The 23,220-nt window shown below is 61.1% G+C and overlaps 1 protein-coding gene across 1 annotated transcript; it reads right to left on the bottom strand.

Annotated features, from left to right (window-relative positions):
* Positions 1–649: 649 nt before the first annotated feature.
* Positions 650–21,463, bottom strand: FMNL1 (formin like 1). Its single transcript, XM_042836830.1, is given in 29 exon segments — positions 650–1,716; positions 2,426–2,549; positions 2,772–2,870; positions 3,121–3,222; positions 3,342–3,505; positions 3,616–3,745; positions 4,211–4,291; positions 4,384–4,452; positions 4,539–4,773; positions 4,886–5,088; positions 5,630–5,751; positions 5,845–5,866; positions 5,868–6,145; positions 6,381–6,600; positions 6,701–6,802; positions 6,905–7,054; positions 7,169–7,279; positions 7,687–7,761; positions 8,093–8,186; positions 8,251–8,327; positions 8,606–8,714; positions 10,185–10,325; positions 10,540–10,623; positions 11,201–11,274; positions 11,366–11,449; positions 11,743–11,826; positions 19,009–19,355; positions 20,232–20,309; positions 21,388–21,463. Coding segments are annotated over 29 exon segments (3,639 nt in total). The 3' UTR covers positions 650–1,612.
* Between the last annotated feature and the right edge of the window lie 1,757 nt (positions 21,464–23,220).

The following is a 23,220-nucleotide window of genomic DNA, read 5'->3' as shown; positions in this document are numbered from 1 at the left end:
TTAATGCTGCTCTGAGGGCTGCGGGTGCACAGCAGTCTGGTGTGAAGCTGGGATGGGGGGTTTGTGGGTGTCCTCCTGTCCCCACACAGCATCGCCACCCCTCCGTCCTGCTCCTTTCCTCCAAACCCTGCGTGGTTCTGCAGCAGCCCCTGGCACAAAGCTGTGGTGTTTTCCTACTGTGCCCACGCAGGGGCTGATCCATGCGGCTTTAAGGCTGTGCTGCCTGCCCCGTGGGCTCTCTTCTCTCCTGCTGCCAGCCCGCCTTCCTGTTGCTGTGGTTGGTTTTGCTGCGGCAGGCTGAAAAATGCCACTTCCAGGAGGGCCGTGTGGTGCTGACGCTCAGGGAAGGTTTTTGTTATCCATGCTAACGTCTGCTTGAAGCCGTGCATGAGAACACGGTCAGGCTGTAGGCCCGAGCTCAGCCCAGCGGAGCAGCAGCACACGATGCTTTTGTCACATCGATCCTTCCTGCAGCCCTTGGAAAAGCCCCAGCTTTGGCACAGCGGCGCAGGGCTGAGGGCAGCGCTGGTTCTACTGCGCGTGTGACACTTTATCAAGCTGCTGTTTCTGGAAACCAACGTTTCACCTGCAGCTTCATGGGGGAAAAAAATAAAAGCCAGGGATGAAGAAAAGAAAGGCAGACTACTGGTTTTCATTGGTGTGCTGTCCCAGAGAGCGAGGAGAGGGCGCTGCGGCCAGGTTGCGTGACTGCGCTCCCAGAACACAGCTCAGCCCGTCCCGCAGACACTGCTTCACCCTCGGGGTCGGTTTATTACCAGTTCTGCTTTAACAGGCCCTCGGTATATAAAAATAATAATGTATACAAATGAGCAGTTAATGTTTTACATTCTGGCTTAAAGGCATTTATAAGTTACACATTCATTTCCCATCCCTCCCTCAGAGCGGTGCGTGGCGCTGAGCAGCGTAGTTACAGCGGGGAGCTGCGCTGCCTGCAGCTTTCCTGGGGGGCCAGGATGTGGGCAGCGACCGCGGGGAAGGGAGCAGGGGGCAGCTGAGCGGTGTGGGGCACGGCTGTGAGCAGCAGCAGCAGGGCTGGGAGCCGCGGGCCGGCGCCGCTCACCCGGTGTGAACCCACGGCAGCGCCAGGCCCTGCTCCCTCAGCACAGAGATGTTTAGGAAGACGTAGAAAGTGAGTGTAAAATAGCACCCCTGCCAGCTCCTGGGGCTCGCGCCCAGGGTGGGATGTTTGCAGCAGCTCCGTGCTGGAGAGGCGCAGCCTGCGCCCGCCTGGCTCTGCAGCAGAGAACGCGGTGTCAAAGGGCTTCGCAGGGATGAAAGGGGCACCGACAGCACTGCTGCCCCATCTGGCAGCCCTCCTCCTCCTCTCCAGCAGCAGGAGGTCAAAGGCACCAGCAGGCTGAAGGGGCACAGCGCTGCGGGGCTGCCCCCGAGGCCTGGAGTGCAACAAAGCAGCTCTGGGCAGCAGCTCCCGTTGCTCCCCGCTCTGCCCACTGGAGAAGAGCTCAGCAGCATCACTAAGCAAGCGCCGGGGCAGCCCCAGCCGACCCAAAGGCATGCGGGGCAGCGGGGCGGCCGGCACTGAGCGTGGGCACCGCTCCGCACCCCGTGCCATCCCAGGCCCCGGTTCCCCTCACAGCGAGATGTCTGGCGTGGCCTGCAGGCTCTGCCCCGCTGCCCGCTTCTTGGCGCTGCCGCGGCCCTTGTCTGCACGCCGGTACGGGTTGTTCCGCAGATCTGCAGCGGGAGAAAGCGCAGAGCGGCAGTGAGCAGCAGCCTGCCGCGTCCTGCCTGCCCCAGCGGTACCCACAGCTGCGGGATGGAACCTTCCCTCACCCCCCGGCTACGAGGCGGAGGCACAACCGGCAGCACACAGGCGAAAGGAGAGGAGCCGGGATCCAGCTGTGTGCGCCCCGCTCCCAGCCCTGCCTGCACCCAGCGCTGCAGATCCGCCATGCTGCAGCCCCCACCTGCGCCCCCCGCCCCATTACCTACGGGCAGCCACTACAGGGGACTCTCCTCGCTGAAGCTCACATCGCAGAAGAGCCGGGACGAGCGCTTGCCCGTCCGGGCCGTGAAAGGAACAGTTTTCAGAGCTGAGCACAGCAATCCAGAGACAGCAAGGAGGAAGGAGGAAAGGAAAAAGGAGCAGAAGAGGAGGAAGAGCCGTGAGACAGGGCAGAGAGGTTGGCAGCCTCGCTGCGTGCAACAGGAAGGTGCTGAAGGTGGGCCTGGGCTCTGCGCAGCGCTCGGGGCCCTCCGCTCCTTGCTGACACCCCCATATCCCCGAGGCTGTCCCTGTTGTGCCACAGACTGCAGAGCTGGGGGCCGGGCCCAGAACACCACTGTGCGATGAGCCATGGCCCACCCGATGTCCTGCCCTCGGGGGCCCTGTGCTGGCATGGCCTGAGCCCCAGGCGTGCAGGGGGGATGCCCAGCCGCTCACCTGAAATAATGTCCTCGATGGCCCCGTCTTTGCCTTCATAAATGAGCGGCTCCTTCACCATCTGCTTCTTCTTCAGCTCAGCAATCATGTCCATCTGCTGCCGCTTGGCTTTCTGGAATGGTGACTGCAGAGGGGGCAGCAGAGTGAGCAGTGCATCCTGTGCTGCCCATCTCCCCCAGCCCAGCTGGAAGAAGCCTTTTGCTCTCTCCCAGAGGCAGTGTGCTCTGGGTGCAGTGAGGCCGCCCCACGAGGGCACAGACAGATCTGGGCTGCTGCCTCCTGACTGTGGCTGAGTGGGGTTTGTTGGGGCAGCGACGCTGCAGGGCCCTGTCCCAGCACCAGGTACCTTCAGGTCGAGCTGCTCCTCATTGCCGGGGCGGCCGGACTCTGCCTCCTTGGCCGCAGCCTCTTGTTTCTTCCACAGCTCGATGTCCTGCTCTGCTTTCTGAGGAGAGGCACAGGGAGGGCCCGCTGAGCTGGGGGCTGCTGCAGGGCTGGGGGAGCACAGTGCCCTCCTCCCTCTCCTTGGTGGTCCCCAGCGGCCCAGCCTGGCACCTTCAGGGAGCCGGGATCTGCAGCTGCCCCAAAGGATGACTCCGAGTGCTGGGGTTCATGTGACCAGCGAGCCCCTGGGCTCACTTGTGGTTTTGTCCCCTCCCAACCCCCAGGAACAGGACATCCCCATTCCCTCTTACCTTGTAGGCTCTGATGAAGCGCATGAACATGGGGAAGAAAGTAGTGGGGGGACTGGTCTTGGGGTTCTCCCCAAAGTATTCCACGGCCGACTCATAGGCCTCCTGTGAGCAGAGGCGGAGATATGGGGGCTGGGGGCTGGCAGCAGCCCTCCAGGGGGCACAGGCGTGAGCAGAGAGCGCCCCATGGCATCCCCACACAGGACTGGGGGCCCAACACCCACCTTGGCAGTTTTGCTGTCGGCCTGCAGCTTCTCCATCAGCTCCGTGTTGGCCTTGAGGAACTCCTTGAGCACGAGGCTGTCGTCCTGCCGCATGAACTCCTTGCGGGTGAGCTCCATGCCCTGCTGCAGGCTCCGCACGTCCTGCAACACGCTGTCCAGGGACACTGCGGGGAGGGCGGTCAGCAACCAGCTCCAGGGCCAGGGCGGGCTCAGACGGTCCCCAGGTGGGGGCTGCACCCCCCATGGCCCCCAGCCCCATGCCCACAGGTGCTACCTGTGCCCGCCTTGTCAAGGAAATGCAGCTCGGTGTGGAAGCCAGTCAGCTCAGGGTACTTCTCTGTGATCACCCGCACCAGGTAATGCAGCAGTGTCTGCTTACGGTCTGTTGATTTCATCTCCAGCAGCTGGGAGAGAGCAGTGTTAGCCCTGTCCTGCATCCCACTGCCCAACGCTCCCTGCTCGGGGTAGCCCTCGTTGCTCACAGCTGATTCCCATGTCCTTCTGTGCACACACACCCTTCCATCTCCACACCTGTTCCTTGTGCCCCTCCATCCCCACAGCTGCTCTCTATATCCCTCCAAACCCCATGGTTAGTTCTCACACTTCTCCAAAACCCACAGTCAGTCCCCACCTCCCTCCATCTCCATACCTGCTCCAATGTATCCCTCTGTCCTCACAGCTAGCTCTGTGTCTCTCCATCCCTACAGCTGCTCCCCAGGCCCTTTATCCCTACAGCTGCTCCCCACACCCTTCCACCCCACGCCTGCTTCCCGTGTCCCCCCACCCACAGCAGGTCACTGCATCTCTGTTCCCACGGTGCATCCCCGTGCAGTGACACTGCCTGCACACCAGACCCACACCCAACGTACCGCATCGAGGCTCTGCAGGCGGAAGCCATAGGCTGCCCCACGCTTGCTGCTGTTCATGTAGTTCCCAAAGGCCAGGACGATCTGAGGAGACACCCCAGGCAAGTCAGCATCGCACCCCAGCAGCCCCCAGTGCCCCAGGGTCCCCCACTGGGGCTGCCCCTCACACCCCTCACCTCGAGGATGTTGCGCAGCTTGCTGGAGGACTTGAGGGACATGGAGGCGGCGATGATGGCGTTGAGTTGCTGTGGGTGGGAGGGAAGCACGTGAGTCTCACCGCAGGATGCCGCCCCCTCGCAGCCCCCCCAGCGCCGCCCGCGGCCCCACACACCGGCATAAGCAGCTGGGCCGTGTCGCTGAAGTTGCCCAGGAAGATCATGACGTTCATGCGCTCGGCCAGGCGCGGGATCTTGCTGAAGCGGATCATGAACTGGTCCTCCTCCGAGAGCTCCTCCGCAGGCTGCTGCTCCCGCTCGAACTTCCCGATGAGCGTCCGCTCGTACTCAGTGGGCAGGAAGCGCAGCAGCAGCTCCAGGAAGTCGAGGCTCAGCGCCTGCTGGTCGTACCTGCAGCACAACGGGCTGCACCCCACCACCGCCACCACCCCGAAGCGCAGCCCGCCCCGCGCCACCCCAAGCACTCAGTGTGACCTCACCCCGCTGAGGAGGGGACACTCACGTCTCAATGGCCGTGCAGATGTCCTGGATGCTGCGGCCGCCTTTGCGGAGTGTGATGGCCAGGTTCTTGGCCCTGTTGGACTCCATGAGCGTGACCTTGCTGGGGGCTTTCTGTGTGGCCTTCACCTTTAGGGCGCTGATGTCCAGGCCGGGGCCCTGCGCTTTGGTCTTGAACTGCTCCTCAAAATCACTCATGTCCAGCTCCTGCGGGGACACAGGGCTGAGGGCAGTGGTGGGGCTGTGGTGGGACACAGGGGACGGGGCTGCGGCCAGAGGACTGTGACAGGATAAGTGGGACAGGGAAAAGGAAGAGGATGGAGGGAGGGGATGAGGAGGCGGAGAGGGGACGAGGACAGGACAGGGATAGGACAAGAGGACAGGGAGAGACAAGAGAATAATGAGGGGGTAAGGGAACAAAGTGAGGGGAGTGGGATAAAGGCAAAGGATGAAGATGAGGAAGAAGATGTAGGCAAAATGAGATGGAGCGAGGAGACAAGGAGGGGCAACAGGAAGACGACAGCGCAGACCCCATGTTGCTTCCTTCTGTCATGCTGACCTCCATCTCCTCTGAGGCTGCAGCCCCGTGAGGCAGTGACACAGATGGGTGCCACGTGGGGGCAAGTTCAAAGCCAGCACGGCCGCAATGCGGGTGCATGGGGTAACGTCAGTGCGGCTGCAGCAAGGACTGGGGTGCCAGCCATGCTGAGCCCCCTCCTCCCAACCCCCCCTGCCCACATGGCCTCACCTGCAGCACTTTCTCATCGTTGAGCTCGGTGAAGACGGTGCCGTCGATCTGGCTCGGTTTCAGTGCAACCCAGTTAAACACAGGCATGCGAAACTTGGTCTGGATCGGCTTCTTCACCTTCACTGCAGGGTGAGAGCAGGGCAGTGCCACTGAGGGGCCAAGTCCCGCCACGGCGTGCTCACAGAAACATCCCAGCATTCCCAGGACCAACTCACCTGAACCGTTGGCAGTGGGGGGGGGCACCTGGCCCAGCGTGGGGCTGCCCACCGAGCGGTGGGGGTGGCGGTGGCGGTGGCACAGGGCCCTCCGGGCCCCCAGGGAGCGGTGGGGGTGGTGGGGGTACCTGGGCACCTGGCAGTGGAGGGGCTGGGGGGGGTGTGATGCTTGTGGGTAGTGGGGGGGCGGGGGGCACGGTGGGCCCAGGCTCAGCCCCAGGAAGCGGCGGGGGGGGTGGCGGTGAGGGTGGTGGTGGGGCAGTGGGTGCTGGGGCAGGAGATGGAGCTGGAGCCGGAGTATCTGCAAACAGAAAGAAGTGGGTGAGTCGACGCTACAGCAGGGCACGGGGCCACTGCCAAGATCCACTGCCACCGGGTGATCCCGCATCCCTGGGCACATCCCCGCACCCCCCACCTCAGTGACCTTTGCTGCGTCCCAAATACGCTGCTACTCCTCCTCCGTGCCACCCGTCCCAAACATGAAAGGGACATCGGGGACACGGCAGGCAGCCACCATTTCCCTGCACCCGTAGTACCTGTGCTGGTGGTGGCGGCCTCTCCGGTTACCACGGGGGCTGCTGTAGTTTCTATGACGACGGGGACAATTTCGATGGCGACGTCTCCATCGGGCCCACGCAGGATCTGCACTAACCCCTTCTCCTCCAGCTCCGCCAGCCGCCGCTCCAGCGCCAGCCGGTAGCACTCCTCTGGCTGCGGGGTTGGCGGGCTGGGCGGCTGCGGCGGGCTGAGCTGCTCCTGCAGCGGGGACAAAACCCAGCGTGTCACCAATGTCCCCCTCGCATCCCAAACGAGGCTCCCTGTGCACGGCAGCACGGCAGCACCCACGGGTGCTCACCCGCAGCGCCTCCAGCTCTCGCCGCGCCTGGCTCAGCTGCTTCTCCAGCTCCGCTATCTTGGCCATGGAGTCGTTCTCCGCATCCTGCAGCTTCTCCGTCAGCTGTGTGGGATGAGGGATGAGGCACCGTCGCTCAGCCGCGGCCGCCACCCGCCCCGAGCGGGGATTGCGTCAGCAGCTCCGGCCCCCTCGCCCACGTCCCACCTGGCTGACGTGCTCCTCCAGCTCCTCCATGTGCTCCAGCACGGCCGTCTTGGTCTCTGAGTCCTCCAGCATGGCCCCCACATCAAAGACGTTGTCCAGGTAGGCTTGGATCTGTACCTGCAGCTTGTCGCTCTCGGTGAGACGCAGGCTCTGCCGTGGGACGGCCGGTGGCACCGTCACGGCCGGTGACAACCACAGCGTCCACCCACCCCCATCCCACCACCAGGATCATGGAGGGTCTTGGGGAAGTGCAGCACCACCCACCTCCAGGTACTGGTCGAGCCCCAGGTGGGTGAACTCGTACTGCAGGAAGACACGGAAGTTCATGTTCTCCACCGAGTGCACCACGATGTTGATGAACTGCATGCAGGCGACCTGCAGGATGGGAGCAGGCTCAGCACGGCCCCGGGCACAGCATGGTGGCCCTGGGGACACAGTTCCCTGTGGGCTGCGCGGTGGCTTCACTGTCTTGGGGAGCTGGGAAACAGCCAGCTGCTCAGCAGCCGTTGGGGACACAACGGTCTGGGGGCACCAATGTGGCTCAGTGGCTCACAGGCACAGAATGGCATGCTGGCTCGGAGACACAACGCCCTGGGGACAGCACAGCCCCGTCTGACTGTCCTTGGGACCCTGGGGAGGGACCAGCAGCTCCTGGGGACACAGCACAGTGGGGACAGCCCCATATCTGGAGACACGGCCAAGTGGTGGACCATGGGAGCTGCCCCAAAGGCTGGAGGCTGCAGGTCCTCAGGCTGTGGGTGCCCTGCCTTACGAACACTCACCATGAAGTCGATGTTGCTGTCCTCGTTTCGGAAATACTCCATCAGTTTCTCAAAGCGGTTCTTCTCACCGCAGACCTGGAATGGGAGCAGGGGCTGAGGGCTGGGAAGGGCAGGGACAGAGTGGGCAACTCTGGGGGTGTCAGGGCAGCACATGCCACTGGCAAGGCCTCTCCAGCCCTGCTGGGTGCTGCTCAGTGCCATGGTCCAGCTGGGACGTGGCCCTGGAGACAAGTGCTGGCATGGGAACATCGATCCCAACTGTTCAAGTGGCCTCAAATGAGTTAGGAGATGGGAATTTTTAGGATCAAGAGTGTTCCAATGGGGCAGGGCTCTGCTGCACTAAAGGAAACTGAGGCAAAAGCACAGGTGTCATCATGGAGACACTGTATCCCTGCTGGAGACTCACCTCCTTGAAGTTGTCAAAGGCAGCGAGGATAATGTCATGGCCACCTCGGACCAGGCAGACAGCAGCCAGCAGCTCCAGCACGAGCGCCTTCGTCCTGTGGGGACACAGGAATGAACCAGGGCTGTGGGGTGTGTGAGGGGACAGGGGACAGATCCTACCTGGCATTCCTGTTGTTGAGGCTCAGGGTGATCTCGTTGACACAGGCTGGGTGGTTCATCACCAGGCTGAAGCCAGACTGGGGGGAAAAGGATTATGAATGAGGTCAGGCATCCACTGGCCCACCCCAAGCACGCCAAGGATCCTGTGACACGTCCCTGCCATGGTCCCACTGTACAGGTGGCTGAGTGAGGACGTTTGAGTGCAAAGACTGGGTATCCCTATGCCATTAGGGCTTGGGGACAGAGGACATGTACTCCTCCTCCTCATCCATCCCAGTGCCCTGAAGAGGGCAGCACAGGGGCCGGAAGCTTTTGGGAGCTCTCAGGGATCCCTGAGCATGCTGCCAGTGCCCACCTGGTAGTTCATGATGGCACGGAGACACATGATGCAGACATGGACATCATCCTTCTGGTTGACGATGCGAGAATTCCTCAGTGCCTTCCTGCTGTGCGAGGGGTTGAGCCTGCCAGGCAAGAAGGCAGCTGAGCAGGGGGCAGCTGGCGGCAGCTGGGGGGCGCAGCGCAAGCAGGGCAGGGGCAGCGCGGGGGTGGGCGGCCAAAGGGATCAGGCAGCGGCCTTGGTGGGCCTGGGCTCACCAGCCAGCAGCAGAAACCCAGAAACCAAGCCAGTTGCATCCCAAAAGGAGGGAGACCCCATGTTTGGCTCAGTGGCCATTCCCATCTGCAAGCCCAAGGGACTCTTGGCACCAGGAGTGGGCCATGGTGGGGCCGAGGTGGCAGGAAGGCCAGGTGCCCTTCGTGCACGGGTGGTCTTGGAGGCTCACCGGGGCGAATAGGAGCTGCCAGGTGACCTGGGGCAACTGTCCCCATCGCTGCCCGGGGCGCTGCAGGGGACGCTGGGGTGGACGTGGTGGAGGAGGGTGTGGATGTGCTGGTTCGAGAGGCAGCAGCTGGAGGCACGTTAGAGCCTGCAGACAGGAGGGAGAAACAGGGCTCCCGCGCGGCCCATGGGGTGGCTGGGGCACAGAGCTGGGGGCCAGGGGAACACAGGTGAGGGGCAAGCAGGGTGGCTGCTGCCGCTCACAGAGGCTGGCATCAAGCACCGAAGTGCTGCCATTCCAAGCCTGTGACCAGGCTGAGGCATGGTGAGTGACAAAAGGGCTGGGACCCCGCGGGTGCCACATCCGAGCCATCGCTCCTGACCTGTCCCTGGGGTTGGGGACACACCGGCTCCTCCGGAGGTGCTGGCAGGTGGCGAGAGGCCCTGCGGTCCTCAGGGAGCCCCCAGCCATGCTGTGACAGCTGTCTCCCTTCCCAGGACGGCCACAGCTGGGTGTCCCCTCAGACCGCCCTGACTACTGGGGACGACTGCAGGGATTGTCCCCACACCAGAGCCAGCAGTGAGTCAGGGGGGTCTGCACAGCCCCACTGTGGCATCTGCCACACCAGCACCCCAGCCCCGTCACCTACCGTGAGCACATCCCCCGGCAGCGTGCAAGAGAAGAGCGGGGTTAGAAGAGGGCTGCAGGGTTAGCAAGCGAGAGCTGCCAGCCGGCTGGGCCCGCTCAGAGGGCGCAGGCCTGGTCACGTTCAAACCCTCACTGTTTTTAAACCCTCCCATGCCCGATGAAGCAGTGGGTTGGGTATTTGCTTCCCCAAATCTCAAGCAGCTCTGATTTTGCTCATTCACAGATCACCCCACTCCTGCTTTTGGCCAGGGCATCCCACAGCAGGGAGCTATGCTGAGAACGGATCCAATCGTGCTTCTGCCCTGCCTCCTAGCAGGGTTTATCCACTGCTGGGAGCACACGTGGCTTTGTCCCTCCTCAGTCCCCCACGCAGTGACGGGAATCCATTTTTAGGACCAGGACTGCATCTCCCTGCCGAGCCCCTCAGAGCTGGCACAGCACGGCATGGCGGGCTGGGGGACAGCGAGGCAGAGTGGGGTCCGGTGCTGGGGTGCTGCATGTTACCTGACGGTGAGATGCCGCACTTTGGAGATGCCGTGTGTGGGAGATGAGGAGTTGCTTTTGCTCAGGTCCTCAACTGACCGCTCCAGGGGTTTGCCCTTTTCAGAGCCCGGGCTGCCATTCTCAGTGCTCTCCATGTCATACCTGGTGGCCCACGGGGGGCAGGGACAGACGGGCAAGGAGCAATGTCAATGTCAGCAGACACATGGGGACACCAAGGGCTGTGAACGTGGGCTGTTCAGAGCCCTCCAAGCCCGCCCAGCCCCTCTGAGCCTGACCCCAGCCCAGTGACAGAGCATCAGGGCAGGGGATCAGGGGAAAAGGGACAGCTGGAATGCCAGTGGCAGCGGGGACGTACGCGACAGAGCACTGGGCAAAGGCGAGGTACTCCAGCAGCACGTCCAGCCCCTTGTTCTCCTCGTTGAGAAACTCCTGGACCCAGCTGGGGAGAAGAGCGGTTAGTGGGGCATTCCAACCCTTCTCTACCTCCCACCTCCCCTTCCACATCCCCAGCAGAGGGTGGGGAAGGCACCTAGGCACACCCTGGCCAGATGTCTCCAGACATTATGTTAGGACATGCAGGGGACATGGCACCACGTGCCATCTCTTCAAGACAGGTGTGTGTCACAAAATCCCAGTGCCTGACCTGCAAGGGACACAGCCCACGGGCTCTGCTGCCACCCCTAAGGAACAGCCCAGCAGCAGCAGGTCCCCATGGCCAGATAAGAACACAGGCAACCCTCCTGCCATGAGGAACCAGGGCACCCAGTGTGGGGGGGCAGGGTCCCATAGGTGGCAATGAACTGGCATGGCCAAAATGGGAACTGGGTTCTGCAGCAGTTGGAGCACCGCTGGCTGCTGCCTCAGCACCTCCGTCCTCTCATCAGAGTCCTCCCAGACATGCAGGATGAGGCTACCAGCCTCTACCTGTGCCTCCACATCGCACTGTCACCCCCACAGCCAGAAGCCACCAGCACGTGAGCCTCTGCCCCATGATGTCCATGATCCCCACTCCTTACCCAATGTAGTTGGTCCTCAAGGAAATCTCCAGCTCCCGGAGCACCTGTGTTGACTCCTGCACTCGCCGCTTGAACTGAGGGAACAGGGACAGCTGAAGGGTCACTAGGCTGGTGACCAGCAAAGGGGAACAAAGGCAGACTCACAAGGTGTAAGGCAGCCCTCACCTTCCTGCTCACACCGCCCGTGTCCAAGTAGCTCTTCAGCTTCTGGATGTAGGCAGACGGCGGGTTTTTCACCTGGAAACGCTCCTACAAACCACACAGAGAGGCTGAAGCCAGGACATCTGCATGCAGCATGGGGAAATGTCCCAGCTCCCAGCGCTGCCCAGAAGCACAGCAGCCACCCACTCCCTGTACTGCAGATGGCCGCCCATAAATGTTTAATCAGGTTAATAAGCTGCTGTCTCACTAATGGAGATGGATGCCAGCACTCGGATCCACCGCTTCAGCCTCATGTACCAGCAGCCACCAACTGTGAGTGGCATTTGGGGACACGGCCAGGAGCAGGGCCAGCAAGGTGCCACGCAGCACTCAGACCTCACCTGGTCACAGACAAGTTCCCACTTCTTCTCATTGTCGTACTGGCTGAGCAGCTTCATCTTGTCCGGGGGCAGGTTCATGGAGCTCTGTGGGGAGACAGGTGTCAGGGGCACGGCTGTCCCCAGAGTCCCCTCTGGGCACGTGGTGCTCCCCATTCATTCAGCACCCAGTGCCTCTGTTTGCTGGTGGGACCATGGGGACATTGCCATCCCCAGGATGTGTTCATGTCACCATCAGGCATCACAGACCCATCAGCAACGTTCCCTGTCCAAGGGTGTCTGGGATCCCCACTGCAGAGGGCACAGGAGCTGGGGGACAGGAGGTGCTGGGGGGAATTGAAGTCACCCCTCCACGTCAGAAGGGCGCAAAACTCTCGGCCTCTGCCATCTGGATCCGAGTCCAGCAGCACCACCACCTTGAGTGGTGACCCAGGCTGGGGAAGGGGCTGAGCCTCCACGGCCTGAGGGTGACGGATGGCCCGGAGCCCTGCCGCAGGCACACAACAGGCGCAGATGGTGAAATCAGTGTTTATTTGTGGACACGATCTGAGGGCAGGGTGCTGCATGTCACCACGTCCCTTCGTGCCAGCGTTGCACAACGCAGCCGCGCCGCCTCCCCACCCAGCAGCCTCTCCACCACCGCAGTCGCCCGAGCAGGACGTGACGTGGTTTCCGCTCCCCAAATGGCAAGAGGCAGCCACCAAAACTGCTGCTCACCAAGTCTGGGGGCCCTGGGACACCCCAGGCTCAGCTCCTGCCTGCAGGGCACCAAAGTGCAGAGTGCCAGCGCGTCTCAGGGGTGTGGGGACACTGCGGGGTGACCTGCAGAGTCTCGGGGGACCTCCACTGTGCCTCCGGCACGGCACACATGCCTCAAGTTTAAAAGGTCTGAGATTTGATTTCCCAAAAGAGGAATTTTTCGGAGATTCAGCCCCAAGAAAAGCAGGAGCAGAGCCTGGAAAAGCCATGGCCTGGCAAGACAGAGCGATGGCACATGGAGATAGTGCACAGATCCAACCCCGTTGAGTCAGCTTAACCTCCAGTTTTGGGCTACCCCAACGCAGGGCTGTAAGATGCAGTCACCAGTGGGGCAGCCCTTGGGACACCCACATCCCTGGGGAATCCCACAAGGGTTTGGCCAGGATTTGAGCCAATCAGGGAGGGATGCAGGCAGCCACAGAGGAGCCCATGAAAGAGGAGAAGTGCCAGCACGCCAGGAAGGACCGGAAACCTCAGCACCCACCTCCCACCAACGACCTGTTGGGCTGCTTTTGCAACAAACCAAACCGGGTGATGGGGGAAGGAAGGAGCCTGCACAGAGGCCGAAGCCATGGCCACCGAGCTGCCTGGAGACCCAGGCCACCATGTCAAGCCGGCGTTTGGCTGGATTTGGCCAGGCTGCCTGGAGCCAGCTGCTCCCCCCCCACCTGTCCACAGCAGGTGAGCTCAGCACCAACACCAAAATTATGCGGCGAGGCCACAGACAGCCTCACTGTGAGGCCACCAGGCTGCATCAGAGTGGCCAGATGGGCCCTGGGAAGGCATGGCAGTGACACAGCCCAGGTTGCTGCACAGGACCTGCCGTGGGTGACTGACACCCCCAGTGCTCCTCCTGCTGGGGAGCCCTGTCCTCATAGATTCCCCTGTTTATGTGAACAGATGGGAGCCTGCAGACCCCAAGCCCACAGCACATGTATAAGCTTTGCACTGGACTGTTCCAAAGGCTGAACATAGAATGTCCTGAGCTGGAAGGGACCCACAGAGATCACCGAGTGCGAATCCTGGCTTCCCCCAAGACAATTCAAAAATTAAACCAGCAGGGCCTGATTTTACCAGCTGTGAAGCTCTGAAAAGCCAATAACAAACCTCACTGATGGGACATGGCCTTGCATGGACTCCCTGCCCCAAGAATGCAGGCAGAGTGGGATGTCAGAGATGTCCCTACAGAGGTGGCCATGCTGGGCTCTGCCACCAACCCCTCCTATCCCCAGTGAGGGCACAGCCCCTCCTCACAAAGCAGGGCTGGGTCCGGGGGCAGGATGTGGCACTGTCTGGGTTACAAACAGGGTGGCGGATGCCTTCCCCACAAAGGCACGTGGTGCAGGGGAAGGAAGTGGCCTCCTACCCAGGACACTCTGCTGTGGTCCGTGGCGTCAGCCAGGAGCACAAAGCTGGTTCTCACTTCTTGATGGAGGTCCTGGTGCTGCTGGGGGCGTGGGGCAGAGCGGGAGATGTGATGCAAGGAGACCTTGCAGGTGGCAAAGGCAGGATTCAGCGCTCCTCCTTGGGTGATAGGGATGGTGAGGACAAGGATGGAGGGGAAAAGGAGACTTACCCCAGCAATCACATCCCAGACTGGCAACCTCATCCCACCCAGCACCCACTGTCAAGCCCATCTCCATCCCACTGTGCCATGGGGTGCACTCCCAGCAGGCTGCACAGCCCACGAGGGCAGACACAGCTGCTGAGCAGCACTGCTGCCTGCCGTGCTCCTGGCAGCCTGAACAGCCACCAAGTGTCCCTCAGGGGCCCAACATCTCCAGCGCCTGCAGTGACATCTCAGCGATGCCCTGGCTGGAGGTGGCTGGCTGCGACCCTCACCACAGCAAAGCCAGCATGGGGAGAACTTGCTGCAGGGTTATGCAGGGACTTACCCTGCGCCTGAAACCAGACAGGGGGAGGCAGCACCTACATCATTTCCCACTATGAAAAGGACTTCTGGTTGTACAGCAGCAGCATGAAGCCACGCAGAGGAACTCTGCTGGGCAGGCTGAGGGGTTCTGGGTGTCAGGCACTCCCTTTTTATTCCACACCCCGAGCAGCTTCAAGCAGGGCCAGTCTCTACACTCTGAGAGAAAATTAAAAGCATCCACCACGGAAGTGTTAGCTCTGCAAAACACGCGAGTGCTGCCGTTGCTGGTTGGCTGCCCGGACAGCTCGAGTGAAACCCAGACTGAAACAAGACGCCCGCTGCTTAGGGATCCTGGCTGAGCTGCTGAGGCGTCTTCTGTGGTTTCCCGACCTGCACGGGGCTGTGGGGAGAGAGGGGCAGCGCGTGGGGCTGAGAGCTGGAGGCTCACGTGCAAAACTGTGTGAGCAGCAGTGTCAGGGCACACGGCAGACGCAGAGCCACACAGCAGCAATGGGAAGCTGCTCCCAGCCCAGCGTAAAGGCCCAGATGCCGGGCAGCAGCGACAGGACAGCACCCAGCTCAAGGCCACAGGGAAGAGTGATGACAGCAGAAAGGTGGGCTGGCAGCCAACGGGATGTGCCAGTCCCAGGATGCTCCAACCCTTGTGGTGATGCTGTGAAGGTGATGCTCCTGCCAGGCAGGGCTTGGAGCACGCCCGCTCTGTGGCACAGCTCTTCCTACACTGCCCCCCAGTGAGAGGCACCAGCCCCATCCCGCTCCAGCAAGCACATCTCTCCTTGCTACGCTGACGCGGCACAGGGGCCACAACCTCTTCCCAAGGCTCAGTGCCAGGCACCGGGGCAGCCTGAGCTCTCCCAAACCCCAGCACACAGCTACCGGGGCTGGGCAGCACTCCCAGGAGCACCTCACCCTGCGAGGGAGTCCCATGGCCAGCTCTCAAACCTGCCAGGTGTCAGAGGGGAAAAGCTGGTGGGGAAGCAGGCAGCACCCCACCAAGGGCCAGAGCCCACCCCAAAGGAGGGTAAGGAGTTGCTAAGGGACAGGCACTGCTATCACGCAGCTGCGGCCAAAGCCTCCCTGCTGCCTGCTGCTCCCGGCTCTATTTTAAGCACAAGCAGAAGCTGCTCTGAGCACAGGCGGGGAAATGAGACTTGTCAGCCACACTCACCTCCCCACCGAGTGTCCGCCTGGTGCCGGCATGGAGGGGGATCCCCACATCAGGACGCCCTCCGGATTCAGCCAAGGGCTGAGCCAGACACTCAACACAGGCTTCCTCCCCATCACCGAGCTGCGCGGCCAAACGTCCCTGCATGGGGACACTGGGGACATCAGCAGAGCTGCACAGGAGCCCTGACAGCCTGGCACCATCCCTCATGCTGCTGTGCTGTACGGGGACCAGGCTGGGGATGGATCCAGCAGGAAGCAGGGCACCGTTTGCCTTTCCTGGGTGAGATCCCCCAGCACACAGCACGGCTGCAACTGAGGCTCACTGTGCGACCGACCCCAGCGCCGCGCTCCGGCCGGCGGTCCATCTGCAAACATCTGCAGGGTGACGTTTGCTGGTTCCCCAGGACAACTGCAAACGCACACCAGTGGCTCCCGGCCACGCGGGGCCCCGCGGCACGCCATGATTCTTCAGCAACGTGAAGTTTCTGAGGTCTCCCGGTTTCCATCTCTGCCCTACAGGCTGCCCTGATTTCACAGAGCATTTGCGGATTTTAGGTGATACCAGCAGCTAAACAAGGGCTCTGGGGGAATCTGCCACCCGGCTCCTCGAGGGCTCAGAGAGTTTTTAGGTCTCTGCCCCTTCGGATGTGGCTGATCTCTCTTCCTGGTCCTCAGAGGGGCCAAAGCAAAGCTCTCGTGACCAGCTGAGCAGGGAGCTGCCACGGCTCAGCAGCAAAATCTCCCAGCAGAACCAGCACCGTCCCCACCTGAGAGCCCTCGCAGCTATTTCTGGATGCTCAGGCAGCCCAGCTGTGGTTCACCTCCACCACACCCTCATCTCACTGCTTCATTTAAGCCCTCCCTGGACCTTTGTTTGCTTCTTGATATGTCAAGGGGAAGAACAACACTGCCCTGAACACACACACCTACATACCCCTGGCCCAGCAGTCAGGGACCGACTCCTTCCTCCTCCTGTCCCCATATCGCCTAACTCCACAGCCACACCAGCGCTTCCCAAATTGCTTGGCACAGAAACAGCCCTGCCATCCCTCTGCCAATGCAGCATCTGTCACGGTGCCCTAGCTGGGAACAAGCCAGAATTTCTGCACTAATACAGAATTTCCAATTTCTGAGCACACGGTGGCAGTTGGGACCCCCAAGACCTCGCTGCTGGCCTGACAGCCCTGGGCTGACTTTCAACCTGGCTTTCTCCCAGTAGCTCTCCCAGTTTGGGATGTCTGCCCAGAAACTGGTTTGCACCGATGTGCTCTCACAAGACCAGGATGCAGCAGTCCTGCTATGGCACTGCTGTCCCAAGGCTCTGTGATGGACCCAGGTCGTGTCCCAGCAATAGCACAGATGGATCACCAGCACACCACTTCGCACCTTACTGCTAATCCCACACCCTTAGAAGTAAAGAAGTGAATCCATTAACACCAAGAGTTTGTAGAGGTGATTAAAAATACAGTTGGTATATGAGAGGTATATGAGAGAAGCCTGAACAGCCACCAAGTGTCCCTCAGGGGCCCAACATCTCCAGCGCCTGCAGTGACATCTCAGCGATGCCCTGGCTGGAGGTGGCTGGCTGCGACCCTCACCACAGCAAAGCCAGCATGGGGAGAACTTGCTGCAGGGTTATGCAGGGACTTACCCTGCGCCTGAAATCAGACAGGGGGAGGCAGTTGGTGTGACTGAAGGTCCTTTGTTCCTGAGTTGTGGGGGTCCTGCTGCTCCCCCTGCCCTGAGTGGGATGGAAGGAGGGGGAAGGGAGCCCCTGTGAAAGGAGGAAGAGAGATTGGGACAGCCAGTTTCACAAGAAGCCTGGTTCCCGTGTCGCTGAAAGCTGCGCGCTCCTCCCAGCAGCTCCCTGCCAGGGACCCAGGAGGATTGGGAGAGATTTGGATCTCCACTTTGCCCTTTTTGATCACTTCTCAGTTTAGGCCTTTGAGCCCCTTGGAGCACACCTAGGCCCCATCTCACCAGCGGAAAGTGGCGTTTCCTGAGGCCTCGCAATCGCAGCTGAAGCACCTCAAGGTCCCCATCCCCTTCCTGAAAGCACCGCACGCGTCACCCCAGAGCCATTACAGGCACAGCCGCAATCTGAACCTCACCCTGCAGTCTGCACCCAAAGCACACAGCGAGTTACAGCAAAGCCCTGTCCCGGGGGTCCCACGAGCACCACCCAGACCCTGCGTTGCAGAGCCCTTTGTGATCCCTCTGCAGTGACAGCAACCCAAAACAGATGCAGAGGAGTCACAGCCCGTGTCTGCAGGCAAAGCAGACACTTCAGCTGCGATGCCTGTCCCCGTAATCCTCCTGTAATTGCTGCACGGCGGAAAAGCCTGTAAATAATCTGTGCTGGGCCGGGCCGGCGGGTCCTGCCTGCCGCGGGGCCACACACACACCGCGGAGCATCTCAGGTCACGGCGCCGGTGCTGCTCCGGCCCTCGTTGTGTAACGGCAGCCGCCGGAGCTGAGCCCGCAGCCAGAGCCAGGCAGCTGCTCCTGCACCGCTTCAGGTGAGCGCATGGGCTCGCTGCAGGGGATAAGGGGATTAAAGCAGCAAATATGAACGCAGAAAGTCTTTCCCTGCTCTCGGTGCATTGCCGACCTGACTTTGCCGTAGAGCTTTTTGGTGAGTGAGGACACACGGGAGCACGACCTTCAGAGCGTGCCCCAGCTCCCCACGTGCGGGGCTTTGCGGGGAGGGAGAGTCGGGCTGCTCTCGCCTCCCGCTCCGGAGCTGCAGAGGGAGGAAAGGCCACAACGCTGCGTGCGGGGGAAGGCGCAGGCACGGGGACCGCGTCCAGCACAGCTGTACAGCGAAGGTCACGGCCATCCTTCCCCTCCCAAGGACAGAGAGGAGCTGCCAGCAGCTCAATCCAGCGTTGCCGGTGCCCGGCACTCAGCTCACCTCCTTCTGCTCTGCCTACCCGAGCGCCTCATGGGGCTGTGGGGCTGCAGGAGGGGGGGAATCGCCCCACGGCACAGGGCAGCCGGCGGTTTGCAACAGACCACGCAGCGAGGCTGGGGCTGATCTGCCCAGTTCTCACCCCGGCGCTGAGATGGAGAGAGGGAGGGGGAGAGGGTGAGGGAGAGCGCTGCCGGGATGTGCCGTAGAGGAGCAGGGGAGGAGGTGAGCGAGGCAGGTTGGTATCTGTAGCACCGGCTCGCTGCAGCGTGCAGGGCTGGCACTGCTCGCCGGCTACGCGCTGCCAGCTCCGGGCCTGCCGCCGGCTCCTCAGCCCCATCCTTGAGGCTGTAGAGCATTCCCGGGGCCGAGGACAGCATCACCCGAGCGGGCAGCACGGAGATCGGGGCATCCCGCCGGCAGTTCCCGTGAGCAACGGGAGGAGACGGCCCACGCCGCGGGGATGGGAAAGGAGGGAAAGAAAAAAAAAAAAAGCAGAGCAAAGCCCAGCCAGGACTGCGGCTTCTCCAGGACTCACCAGGACGCGGCTGAAGCGCTCCTCAAGCTCGTCCGCGGAGGGCATGGGCTGCCGGGCGGGCGGCGGCGGCCGCGGTGGGGTGGCGGCGGCGGCGGCGGCGGCAGGGCCCGGAGCCCGGGGGTCTCGGTTCTCTCTGGCCGCAGCCCCCTCCATGCCCCCGGCCGCGTTGCCCATGGCGCTGCCGCCGGGCCCGGGGTGCCCGGGGTGCCGGAGATGGAGAGGAGCGGAGCGGTCACGCTGCAGCGAGCTGGGCTGGGCAGGAAGCGGAGCTGCAGGAGGGATGGGGCGGGTGAGTGTCGGGGTGTTTTTTCCCCTTCTCTGTCTCTCTTCGCCGCTCGCAACTTCTCCTGGGCGTTATTGAGCCGCAAACGCCTCCCCCCGCCTACACCCCCGCCCCGCGGGCAGGGCTCCGCTGCGCCCCGGTCCCGACCGGCCGCCGTGCCCCCACAGCCCCGCGCCGCAGCCCGGCACCTGCCGCCCTCCGCCGCAGCCCGGCTCCAGGGTCCCAAAGCCCACGGCTGCGCGGCGCCGGGCTGCGCCTCGGGGCCGGTTTCATTTTAATAATATTTTTGTAAGAAAGGAAAGGAGGGAGACAGATGGGACTGGGGAGGGCAGTGGGGATGGCTGGGGGCCCTCCTCTCTTCCTCTTTTCCCCCCGGCTGCCAAAAGAGGACGAGCTGAGGCTGTGCAAATTCACCACACCTCTGGGCAGGGCTCTGAGCATCCCCAGCAGCAGGGATGGAGCTCCGGGCAGGGAGGCACCAGCATGCCTCAGGGCTGGGGCACGGATGGATGGCAGACAGCTGTGCTGTGCTGTGGATCAGAGATGCGCTGTGACGCTGCCCAGCTCCCCATCCTGGCTCTGGAGGTGCCTCCCCAGGAGCTGACAGGACGCTCTGTGTGGGGACACCTGCCCGTGACAGGCACAGAACTACCCACTGCCCTCGGTAGAGGATGCAGGAAAGGATGAGGCAGCTGTTCTCACCCTGTTAACATGCAGCTCCTGCTTCCTGACAGCCCTGGCAGAGCAAGGAGCAATTCATCTCCTCACAGCTCCTGCTGCACTGGCATCAATAAATGTAGTTCTGAAAAGCTGCCATTACACGAGCACATTATTCCAGATGAGAGATGGAGATAAAGAGCCACCGAGGGCCACGTAAGGACAGAGACCGGGACCCCCTAATGTGTGCCAAGGCCCAGCAGCCCCGCACAGCCCCACTCACCCGCCTGGGCTCCGATGCTGGCTCCGTGTCTGCCTGGGTGCCGCAGCATCTCCTGATCTGCAAAGTGTGCCTGGTCACCTGCCGAGGTGTCAGGGCAAGCCACCTGCCACTCCAAAGGCCTGTGTGCTGGGAGAATGAGCCAGACCTGTTCTGTCAACCTCTGCAGCAAAGCAGGGATTTTTACCCTCACCACATGGCCTCAAAGTATTCCCACCCTTCTGCAAACCCCAGATCCCACATGGGGATGTGTGACGTGCCCAGGGGAAGGCTGACAGGAGCAAGCTGCCACAGGTTCCTGACCTGACCTTGATGCACCGCTGCACCCTCCTCACACTGAGCACCATTCTCTGTGCCTTGGGAGGCCTGAGAGGAGCCACGGGCAGCTCACAGACACAGAAATTGGGGTCACCCACATTACGGTACATTCTGACATTCCACAGCTTGACTTTGCAGTTTAAATACCTTAGCTTCATTAAATATTTCATCATTTCACTGAATATTTTGCATACAATAAGATCTGCTTCCCTTGATCCCAGCTGGGGTACAAGGCGAGAACAGTCTGCCTGCGCAGGAGAGTCAGCATAGAAAACAGGCCCAAAGATGAGCCCAGGCTGCCCACTGGGCCAGGCTGAGATCCCAAGAGCCAGAGGGGCCCTCCTCTGCAGGGTGCCCCACACCAGGGAGAAGTGCAATCCCTCAAGGGATGCCCCTCGCCAAGGCCAAGTCGCAGCAGAGCAGCACGCTGGCAGGGAGGTGACACAGAGCAAAGCTGAGAGCCTCGGCCACCAGGAGAGGCGGAGATGAGCCCCACGGTCCCGAATCCCGGCCACGGGGAGGGCTCTGACGGCGGGAGGGGAGCAACGGCAGCACGGCACCAACGGCCACACTGGCACAGCTCCACACGGCGACCCCGGCTCTGGAGCCGGGCACCAGGAAAGGCAGACGAGCCACTCGCCTCAGCCCCGCAGCAGCAGCTCCGGCTGCTCGGAGAGCTCGGCCGCCTGCTGCCCCCCCCCCGGCCCCGGAGCGCAGCGCAGCCTCATCCGTACCCACATGGACCGAGGCGGTGCAGCACCGCGGCCAGAGGGGAGGCCCCTCGCCCGCCATCGGGCTCAGCTTCACCGCTGTGCCTTCAGACGACTTTTCCCGCCCTCACCGAGGGACCGGCCCGGGACCGAGCTGCCCCGGGAGAAGCGGAGGCCGTCGAGAACAAAGGCGGAGAAACGGGGCATCGAGTGGCAGAGCCTGGGCCAAAATGGCGGCGGGCGCTGACAGGGCACTCATTGGCTGCCCCACAGCCAATAAAGCCTCAGAACTGCTGAGTCGGGTGGTGGCGGGAGGCGCGAGGTTCTTTATTGGTTGGGTCGTTCCGGAGCTGGCCAATCCCGTTGAGAGTGTGGGGCGGGGCTGGGCCGAGGCTCGTGGCTGTGTGTCACGTGAGAGCCGCCATGTTGGAGTGGCCCTGCCGCGCTTGCTGTCAGCCTCGCCTCGCCTCACCTCGCCTCGCACTTGGCTTGATGAAGTGCTGCAGTGAGGTGATTTACTGACTGATCACCTGGTTCAAGAATGGGGCCCGCTGCGGTCGTAAAACATGGTGAGGCCCATCTGGGCGTGGCTGAGATGCGTGGTTCAGGTATTGCTGATGTACTGTCCATCATCCCTTACCGCTTACAGCTCCTATCACCATTTAAGTGCCTTTGCATCCGAGCTCTGCCTGCCTGCTCTGCACTCCTCTGGTATTTTATTAGTGATGTGTGATGGCTTTTAGCTGGTGCTGCCCTTGAGTTGGTAGCTGTGCGCTCCCTGGTGTAACAGTCCTTAAAAGAGCGTTCTGGAAGTGATGTATTCACTTCAGTGTTTGCCCAGTGCTGGTTTTTTACACTGAGGTTCACTTCAGACTTAGGTTTGTTTTCTTAATTCAGTTCAACTTGCAGCAAAATACCCATAGAGGAAATCACAAATCACACTTCTGCTTCCCCTCGCCCTGAATTTGCAGGCGGGAGAGATTCCACAAAGAAATATCATCGTATTCCTTGGTGTTAGTGCTGCCCAAGGGATATCTGCTGGTCCGAATAAGCATTCTTATGCCTAGATTCTGCAACCCAAAGTAAACATGAGCTCTTCCTTAAAGCTTAGCTCAGACTGGACCCAGAACCTCAAGGTTTATTCAAGCAGCTGACTGTTCCTTGCATACCTCTGAGAAGCTGGACCCAAGAATAAGGAAGAGAACCATTTATCGAGGTTCTCCAGCTGCGCCACTCTCCCACCTTGCTGGCAGGCATCCAGTGATTGGTGTCAGTGTCCTGAAGTGGTGTGGCTGAAGCGAAGGGAGTCAGTCTCGATTGAAGGATCACTTATTAATTCCTTTCCTTGCAAGTGCTGAGATTGGATTTCTATTTTCAGTGCTTCTGAATTTCTCAGTGATTGTAATGAGTTCCAGGTATAACTCCACTCTTCATTTAGTCTATTGCTTTCTCTGACAAGTGTTCATTGTTCTGTGTTAAGCCACGGGAAGCAGTGGAAGGAGAAGAAATGTGTGCTGGAGGACACAGGCTTCTGTAGATAAATCAGCTTCTGTAGGTAAATTAATGTTTGCAGAGTCAAGTAGATGCAATCTTGAAGCAAAAGGCAAGATGATAGAGAGAAAGCTTGTGTCTGAACATCAGGATTTGAATTTTCAGGGCTGTGGGTAGTTTGAAAAATAGACTGAGATAAACATAGTTCCCAATGAGAAATATTTTGGTAATGTCACATGGTAAATAGCTCATCAAGGGATTGATTATATGTAAGTTGGTGTTTGCTTATCATCCACAGCTTGAAGGCATTCTGCTTGGTTCCCAAGGGATGTGTGTGAGTTTAGATCAGCCAGAGTCTGCGTAATGAAGAAAACATGGAACAGATGATACTAATGGGTGAAAATTAGGATATGATGTATGCGAGCATCGAGAGAAGCACTTGGAGGAGTAATGGAGGAGAAGAGAGTTCTTCG

This window comes from Centrocercus urophasianus, unplaced genomic scaffold (assembly GCF_019232065.1).
Source record: "Centrocercus urophasianus isolate 14NV4802_14NV808 unplaced genomic scaffold, USGS_Curo_1.0 seq_64, whole genome shotgun sequence".
Lineage (NCBI taxonomy): Eukaryota > Metazoa > Chordata > Aves > Galliformes > Phasianidae > Centrocercus > Centrocercus urophasianus.
The sequence above is the reverse complement of the archived record's forward strand: the minus strand, read 5'-3'. Positions and strand labels throughout refer to the sequence as shown.